This window comes from Lipotes vexillifer, unplaced genomic scaffold, assembly GCF_000442215.2.
Source record: "Lipotes vexillifer unplaced genomic scaffold, Lipotes_vexillifer_v1.1 scaffold514, whole genome shotgun sequence".
Lineage (NCBI taxonomy): Eukaryota > Metazoa > Chordata > Mammalia > Artiodactyla > Lipotidae > Lipotes > Lipotes vexillifer.
In genome coordinates, this window is record NW_006789975.1 from 445310 (window position 1) to 454195 (window position 8886).

At 56.4% G+C, this 8886-nt stretch overlaps 1 protein-coding gene across 1 annotated transcript; it reads right to left on the minus strand.

The window, feature by feature from the left end:
* SNCB (synuclein beta) lies at positions 1-8870 on the minus strand. Its single transcript, XM_007463074.1, has 6 exons — positions 8834-8870; positions 8083-8212; positions 5236-5277; positions 4907-5025; positions 987-1076; positions 1-637 (listed from the first exon to the last, which is right to left on the minus strand). The coding sequence occupies exons 2-6, from the start codon at positions 8201-8203 to the stop codon at positions 605-607; spliced, it is 405 nt and encodes a 134-aa protein (XP_007463136.1). The 5' UTR covers positions 8204-8212; positions 8834-8870; the 3' UTR covers positions 1-604.
* Positions 8871-8886: the final 16 nt, after the last annotated feature.

Below are 8886 nucleotides of genomic sequence, written 5' to 3' on the forward strand. Positions count from 1 at the left end.
TACCGACAGATTGGCTTTATTCATGGACACCCGGGGGGCGGCCGGGCCCGCCCGCCCGGGACACGCTCACACGGGGGGTGGGGGACTCTCCATGCCACAATCACGACACACGACGCCCGCGCTCGGACCGGGCCGGCTGGGGGAGGGGCATGGCACAGCCTGGCTCCTGGTTTTGGTTAAAAAAAAAGGTTCTTGGGGTCGATGTGGGAATGCGGGTGGGGGCGGTTCTGGGGCTGCCCGGGGCCCCTCAGAGAGCCTCTGTCGGGGGTGGAGGGGAGCCGTTGCTTTCCGACTCGTTTAAAAACACATCGAACATGCTACATCCGCGCAGACACTGGATGGGATGGGATGGGGTGGGGAGGGGGCAACATAGGTGGGGCGAGGCTATCAGCCGTGGCCGCAGCCCCGGCCCTGTCCACGCCCCAGGGTTGGACGCGGGCAGGTGAGACAGACAAACTCTAACACAGGCTCCGAGGGGGCGCCTCAGAGCGAAGGAAGATCTCGTGTTTTAAGGGGAAGGGGTAGAAGGACAACCCTGGCTCTGGGGGGCGGGGCACGGGACAGGGAAGGGATTGTGCTGCTGGTGGGGGGCCGTCCTGGGCCCTTACGCCTCTGGCTCATACTCCCGATACTCCTCCTGCATCAGAGGGTTGGGGGTGGAGTGGAGAAGAGCAAAAGAGGAAGGGGTTGGAGACCAAGTGGCCAGGCCCGGCCCAGAGACCCCTCCCCCTCAAGGAGGAATAGCGCATGTCCCTCTCCCTGGGCAGAAGAGAAACCTGGAAGTTGGGGACATCTGGGATGTTCTGGGCAGGGGTGCCTGGCGCCCAGTGCTAGGCCCCATCTGTCCTCCCTCCCTGCTGCCACCTCTGGTGTCTGGGTTCTAGAAAAGGGGGGCTTGAAGCTCCCAGGCCTAACCTTATCCTGCCAGGAACCTCCCACCCCAGCTGGGGATGCCCAAAGCCCCACCCAGCCTTGACACCCCTCACCTGAGGCGGTTCCTCATAACTCTCCCCTTCTGGCTCCACCAGGGGCTCAATCAGCGGCTCCTCTGCAGCTTCCTGGGCCACTTCCTCTGGCTGCAGGCAGAGAAGAGACAGTGCCCATGAGGCCAGCTGGGGATGCCCCTCAAATTCCTACCTTGGGAAGCTTTTTGGCCAATTGGGGGAAGGCTAGGCTTTGTTGGCAATGCAACCAGAATTTTTAATTAAATTGTTTATTTGTGTGCCTTGGAAGTGGGATGGAGGAGTGAAATTCCTCCAATTATGGCTTGAAGCTGGGGGTGGCGAGGGGGAGAGGGCTCTCCATACCCCTTTCCCCAGCATGTGGCAGCCTCCTGTGCTTCCATCATATGGACTGGGTGGGATGGGGAGATAGATGGCACACTCAGTCACCCATTTATCCCTACCCTCTTTGTGTCAGCTCTGTGAGGGGGTGCGTGTCAGGTCCCCAGAGATAACCCTGGAGGGAGATGGAGGCTCAGGGACAGCGCTGAGCAGGGGCTCTGAGCCATTCCCCTGCCACTTTCCACCCATCCCTCCCCCAGGGCCCTGTGTGGCCTGGTTTCTTCAGCTGTTGCTATTTTAAGATAAGCTGGAAGCGACAGCTCATGGTGTTGCTTGGATGTGTGAGCTAAGACTCTCCCCTCCCCACTGCATCTGCTGTCCAGACCCGTGCAGACCAGCAGGCACGCAAATAGGGGGCTGCCAGACACATGGCCAGTCCCCTGTGGGCGAGCACATGTATGTACAGAAACATGGGACTGAGCTGACTGCACACGTGGGCACTCACAGTAACCTGAGGTCCAGGCACGGCTGCACAAGGCCACGTGTGGGGGAACCTGTAGGCAAGGGGCACCCCACCTCCTCCACTTCCACATGTAACCACTGTCCCTCCCTACTGGACAGAGGTGAGAATCTTGGGATCCTGGAGGGCTGGCACCTCTACACTCTAGTTGCTCCGGCTCCACCCAGGCAGCTTCAGCTCCTCCACATTACCTGTCATGGGCCCTGTGGGCACATGAGTTTACACTCCTGGCCTGGCTCACTTTCCCCAGTTACAGGTGGGTCCATCAAGGCCCAGGAGGGGGAAATGTTAGTTTGCCCAAAGTCACCCAGCTATGACCAGAACCCAGGAAAGAAACAGACTATTAAGAATCCCAGCTCTGCACATTATTGGGAAACAAATGTCCAACAACAGTAGAATGGATGTGTGCTCTGTCGTCCTATCACACAGTGGTTACTTCACCCCAAGGATGGGGAACCACAGGGCACACCACAGCGTGGTTGACTCTCACGCTTACCGATGAATGAAAGAAGCCAGGTACAGAAGAGCATGTGCTCTAGGATAACATTTATGTGAAGCTGAAAAACACCCAACTTATTTGTGGTGATAGAAGTCAGGAAGCAATTAGCTGTGTGGGGGGAGAAAGGGCCAGGACAAAGGTGAGGAGAGTCAGGCGCCTGGGGTGCAAAGGAGACCCTGGAATAAGCATCCTCCCTTAAATTTTGTGCCCCAGATACCTCACTTCTCTCACCCTAGTCTTGGCCCCGGGAGTCGGGACTGGGAGGAGGTGTAAGGGAGGTTTCTGAGGGGCTGATGTTCTGTGTCTTGATCTGGGTGCTGGTTACTTGGGGAGAGTTGAACTTGTGAAAATTCCATGGAGCTGCATGCTTTCTGCATGAATCCTCTACTTCAATAAAAAGTTCACTTAAAAACCATCCTAGCCTGGCCATTCACTACCTCTTTGGCATTAGGTAAGTCGTTTTACCTCTGATCTCAGCTGCCTCGGGTGGGAAATGGGATGGTGTCTCTGCTTTGTATGCATATGGGGAGGCTTGCATGATAACGTATGTGAGCAGACTGGGAGGTTGAGACAGAAACTTGCGCCCCCGACTTGCATGGGTTCTCCATGGGCCAGTGGCCCCAAAGGCCTGCCTTTGGATTGTAAGTCTATGATCTTGAGCTCCCTTGAGAGAGGATGCTTGAAGTGTCAACAAGTGCTGGTAAGAGGAAGGCTGGTAAGAGAAATGGTTCTGTGCAAGGCCCCCACCAAGCCTTGAGCCGAGAGCTCAGGCCCAGACCTGCCTTCTCTGCACCCCAGCTCTCAGCGCTGGGCCTGGCCGCATGTTGGCACCAAGGGACTACAGTGACATGAACCTGAGCTTATCCTCCCAACCACCTTCTCAGGGGGGGCAGTCAGGATTTGTGATCTTGGGCAAGTCATTTTATCTCTCTGAGCCTCAGTTCCTTCATCTGTAAAATGGGCTAATTGTGATGCCTTCTTTACAGGGATGTTGTGAAGATTCAATGAGTGACTCTATGTACAATATCTAGAACAGTGCCTACCCACACAAGAGATCAGTGAATGGGAGCAATCACTGGAAACATAAGGATAAGAAATGGGAAGTCACACAGCTGATAAAATGCAGAGACAGGACCTGAACCAGAACTTCTGAGTCAAGTCCCAGCTTTCAGACAGGGGAAGGAACCAACTGTGCAAAATATCTGGAGTGGAGGGTGCTGTGGGGTCTCCTCAGCATGGATACTCTCATGCTGAATGCACACTGATCTCCTGATCACGCTGAAGAAAGCCCCACCCCCACAGAGGCGGAGTCTGCACTTACATGTGGACAACACAGAGCACCCCATGGGAGGTGTGTCTCTACAGACATCATATAGACCCACAGAGTGCACTGTCCTAGCACACCTATGGTGACACAACACCTTGGGGGCGCACACAGGCTGACCATGTGATCGTGGGGCCATCATCTCTTACTGAGCACTCACTATGCCATTCAGGGTTTTTACATCAGTAGTTCTCAAAGTGTGATCCCTGGACCTGCAGCATCAACATCACCCAGGTACCTGTTAAACATGCAAATTCTCGAGCCCCACAGACCTACTGAATCAGAAATTCTAGGGATGGGACCAACAGTCTGTATTTTAACCTGGCCTCCTGGTGATCTAACGCACACTTAAGTTTTTGAGAACCTCTGAGCTACATTATCTCTAATCTACCTGAAAGTCCTCTTATGCTCATCTCCCATCTTAGAGGCAAAGAATCAGGCTCAGAGACATGATGGGACCTGCGCAGGGTCACACAGAAAGTAGTGGAGTTAGGATTCAGATCCAGCTGTGTGGGGCTCCAGAGCTCACAGCTCTCACCCTACAGCGTGTCCTAATGAGGTATCTGACTTCATGCACACGTGGGTAGCCGCCACCACTTGCCTGGGGTAACATGTCTGCACAAATGTGCGACACACAGTTCACCCCTCCCCATGGCCCACTTCTGCTCATGCCTGCCTCAGGGCCTTTGCACGTGTTCTTCCTACTGCCTGAAATATACTTTCCACATGGCTTGCCTCATCCCTTGGGTGTCAGCTCTAAGGTCACCTTCTCAGAGAAGCCTTCTCAACTTAAAGTAGCGCCCTCACCCCTTGACTGTCTATCCCCTCACCCTTGTCTTTTCTTCATAGCACATACCTCTGTCTGAAACCATCTTGCTTACTGGTTAGCTTTTTACTGTATCTTCTCCCACTACAGTGTCAGCTCCATGAATGTAGGAACCTATTCTGTCGCAACCCCTAGAGCAATCCCTCTCTGGTATGAATACTTGTTGACTGAAAAGACATGAGTGAACGATCAGTGACATATGTGGATGAGGCCAAAAGTGGTCCAGATGACTCTCACAATCAGGATACATGTATCCAGCCAGATCTGGGTCACAGTCACGGGGAGTGCCGTGCCCGTACACAGCTTCATGCAGACTCATTCTGAGCTGCGTCTAGCAGGGCCCTGCAGAACGTGAGGCAAGGTGGCTTGTGCCCCAGGCTGGCTGGGGGAGGCTGGTGGCAGGTCTGTGGGTGTGCCTGGCACGTGTGTGTGTGGTGTTGGAAGGATAGCTCACCTTCATACCGGTGGGAGATTCCTCCTTCTTCACCAGGCCTGTGGCTGCTGCGATATTCCCAGCCCCAGAGAACACGGCTCCTCCCAGATGAGATGCCTGCTCCTTGGTTTTCTCAGCCACTGCGTCAGGGAGAGGGTTGGGGGCCAGGGTGAAGCAGGCATAGATGCCACACTCCTCCATAGTGTCCCAGGGCCTGGCTTCCCATGGAGCACACCCCCAGGAAGCCTTAGGGGTGCCCTTTTCCACCACCCCTCCCCCCCAGTCTCTGGGGGCCAGCCAGATCCCAGGCCAGGGTGAGGATACAGGGCTGAGCAGAGCTGGGCCGGTACCTGAGGCCACTCCTTGTACAACCCCCTCTCGGGTCTTGCTTCCTATGGGGACAAAAAGGAGCACACATAAGGGCTCTGAGCCAAGGGAACAGACTCCAGCAAGCACAGCGGTTACAGAGTGGGCAGAGGGACCCAGTCAGCAGTGGGCATCCTGGCCCTTCACTGCCTCCTTGGGCTCCCAAATCCCACAAGTGCCCCTCATGCCTATATCCTCAGGACTTCCAGTTCAACCCACTCTCTGTCCCCTACCACCCCCACCTGATATGATACCCACACCTCTGGTGGATGTTGCCTGAGCGCCAGCACTGGGAAAGCACTCTACCTGCGCCGGTTCATTTAATCCTCTGCCCAGGATGGGAGCAGATGGGGGTGGAAGGGGGGTGGAACTGGGGGCGGGGAAAAAAGGCTCTGTATTTGGAAAGGTGCCCCTGGTGCCCCTGATGCATAACTGCCCACATCCTACCCGAGGACACTCACATCCCAACATTCCCCGCTCCATTTCTTCTAAAGACCCTCTTCTAACTAGAGTGCAAATCCCTCCTTCTGGCCGAAGTTGGGAGGGTCTTAGATGCAGAATGGGTGTATAAGGGTGACGTGAAGGTGGCGACTGACACCCATGGCATTGGCTGGGTCTTTCCAGGAGGGTAGCGACTGGGAAAGGCAAGAGACCCTAACCTGAGGTGGTGGGGGGTAGATGCCCTCAGGGGAGTGGGCTGTCTCCCATCCTGAGGATTTGGCAACCCAGACAACAACTGACAGAGCCAGAAACGCGTGTCTGGGCCAGCTGAGGCTGGCAGGAGGAGGGTGCAAGAAGACAGGATTCTCAGGGCTAAGTCCAGTTAGACCCAGAGGCTGGCAGGGGTCAGGGGTTGTGCACGCATATCCATTTATTCCTCCCACAAATGCTTGTTGGCACCTGCTCTGATTCAGGTTCCAGGCCAATGGCTCACTGTCAGATGGAGGAAAGAGAAGAGCAGAGTTGGTGCCCTGGACCTCAAGCAGTGGGGAGAGGACTTCCAGCCTCCAGGTGGTGCGTGATGGGGGAGGGGGCATTGCCTGGGTCTTGACAAATGGGGAGCAGGTGGATATGCAGAAAGGAGGCTGAGGAGGGTGTTCCAGGCACAGGGAACCTTGTGGGCAAGGCATAGAGAGGTGTGTTTTCAGGGCCTGAGCGGAGCACATCAACGGGGTCTGTGTGCTCGAAGCAATGGAAACTGAGGCAGGGCCACAAAGCACGTTGAATGCTAGGGTACAGGGAGCTGAGGCTTTGATGAGTAAGAACTGGGGGCCATCAGAAGTTCCTGGTCAGGGGGGAGGAGTAGGAGGTGCCCATCTAAGGGGAAAGGGAGGGGCCGAGTCTGTTAGCAAGGACACAGTGTCAGGGGTGCCAGGGGTCCACAGGAGCGAAAGGGCTGAGGGAGAAGGGAGGAGGGAAGAGGGAGGCCAGAGCTGGGGTCCAGCAGGTGTGGGCTCAAGCCTTCTCCCAGTCTCCATCACCTCTGCCCTAGCTCCAACCACCCTCATCTGGCGACTGTGTTACCACCCAGCGGGCCTCCCTGCAATTTGTTCTGTCCCCAGAGGCCTGAGGGACCTTTCCATACTGAAGTCAGATCCTGTCGGTCCCTGGCTTACAGTCTATCATGGCAATTATAATTGCCACTCATGAACTGGCTTTTGCCCACCTTTCTGATCTCACTTCCTACCACTGCTTTCTGCCCTCTGCTCTCGAATCCAGTATCCTTCAGCCCATTCCAGGGCCTTTGCACCTGCTTTTCTGCACCCCCTTCCCAACCTCCTTATTCTTTGGGCTCAGCTCAGATGCTACCCTCTTTGTTTACCCTACCAAAGTGGCCCCCACCCCAGCCACTGGATGTCAAATCCCACTACTGGAATACTTGGCATCACTATCAGGAGAGCCGGCGCCTACCAGCACATAGTAGGTGGTCAATAAGTATTTTTCGAATTATCACAACTCCAAGTCTGCCAAAACCCTGGGCAAGTTAACCAGCCCTCTACAGCCTGAATAGGAGATAATTCTACGGACCGCACAAGTTAAGCCCTGAATCAGCAGACAGAATTCAATCAGTTTCTTGCCTCCCTTTATGCAAATGATCCTGCAGCCTCCCTCTTTTTTCCCACTTAGGGTGAGACATTTTAACCACTTGGCCTTTCTCCTGATGACAGCTGTCAGCTGCAAGGAGGGTGCACCCAGAGGAGAGATGCCAGTTGTGGAACCGCTGGGAGGAGGGAGACCCAGAGAGCGCTTCAGAGGTGGAAGTAGCTGGAAAGGAGGGCTGGGAGGGAGCCCCAACAATACTGGGGGGAGCACAGCAAGGGGAGGGGGCATTTTGGAGTCCGTAAAGCTTGGCTCAAACTCCAGCTTCGGGTTTTATCAGCTGTGACCTTGACCAAGATAGTTAAACCTCTGGGAAGCCCCAGTTTCCCTGGTCTGTGGATGGGCAGGGAGCATTAAGTGAGGTAATAGATGTTATGGATGTATTTCACAGGGTACTTGGCAGAGAGTAAGGGCTCAGCACCAGGTAACTATTAATAATGGGAAAAATAAGGAAAAGAAGGGGATCTCCTTTGATCCCCGCATTGGTCCCTGGACTTTCAGCTGGACCCCACCCTCACCAACCTTTCCCCCATTCCCCCTCCGGTCGGTCTCATCACTGGCCCAGGTTCCATCACTGGCTATGCCTTCAGTGACCCCTGCTGACCCGGCCCCATCTGCTGACTCATATTCTCCTGCCCAGACCCCCCACTCCCTCCTTCTAAGGACCTCGGCTCCACTCCCTCGGAGGACACCCAAACCCCTGCACCCTGGAAGCCCCGCCCCTCGCCCACCAACGTAGAGGACACCCTCCTTGGTCTTCTCCGCGGCCTCGGTGACCCCCTGCTTGGTTTTCTCTGCGGCGGCCACGACGCCCTCCTTGGCCATGGACAGGCCCTTCATGAACACGTCCATCCTGGCGGCCTGAGGAGGGCGAACACACGGGCACGGATGTGCTGGCCCCGCATTCTCACCCCAGCCCTTCCGGAGGGACGCTGGTGTCCCCTCCCCTCCCTCCTGAGACCGAAGGCGCCCTTCCGGGACCGGAACCCCCTCCCGCCTTACCCCCTCCCCAGCGCTAGGCCACAGGGCCGCAGCGAGTCCTAGCGTCCTTGAAACCGGGGACGCAGGAGAGGCCACCGCCTCGGTTATCCGGGGCCCTGCAACCTGCAGCCCCGCGGAACCGGAGTGCTGGGCAAGGCGCGAAGCCCCGGGGCCTGTCTGTACACACACGACAGAGTCACACGGCCATGCACACAAACATACTCCATGGACACGCTCACGTGCACACACAGGACGTGCAGGCATTCAAAAGCGCACGGACACTCTGACACACAGGGGGCACACGGCCGCGGACGCACGTCCACACGGCCACCCAGGCAGTTGCAGACACCGAGCAACAGAGACACATATCCCGGGGCGCACACTGACACTCACCCACCGGCGTCCTCTTTCTGTTCTCCAGCCCCTTCCCCATCCCATCCAGTTCCCTCTCCATTCCCAGCCCTTTCCTCAGCCCGGGTGCCCGGAGCGCGGCCGCCTCACCTGGATGCGGGTTCCGGGCTGGGGATGGAGCTGCGGCTGCGGCTGCGGCTGCA

Excerpts from the sequence above, each read along its gene's own strand:
- SNCB (XM_007463074.1), bottom strand. The coding sequence starts at position 8,203 with ATGGACGTGTTCATGAAGGGCCTGTCCATGGCCAAGGAGGGCGTCGTG. Across the intron at positions 5,026-5,235 it reads TGTACAAGGAGTGGCCTCAG|TGGCTGAGAAAACCAAGGAG; the intron begins GTACCGGCCCAG and ends TCCCTGACGCAG. Across the intron at positions 638-986 it reads GTTATGAGGAACCGCCTCAG|GAGGAGTATCGGGAGTATGA; the intron begins GTGAGGGGTGTC and ends CCTCTGATGCAG.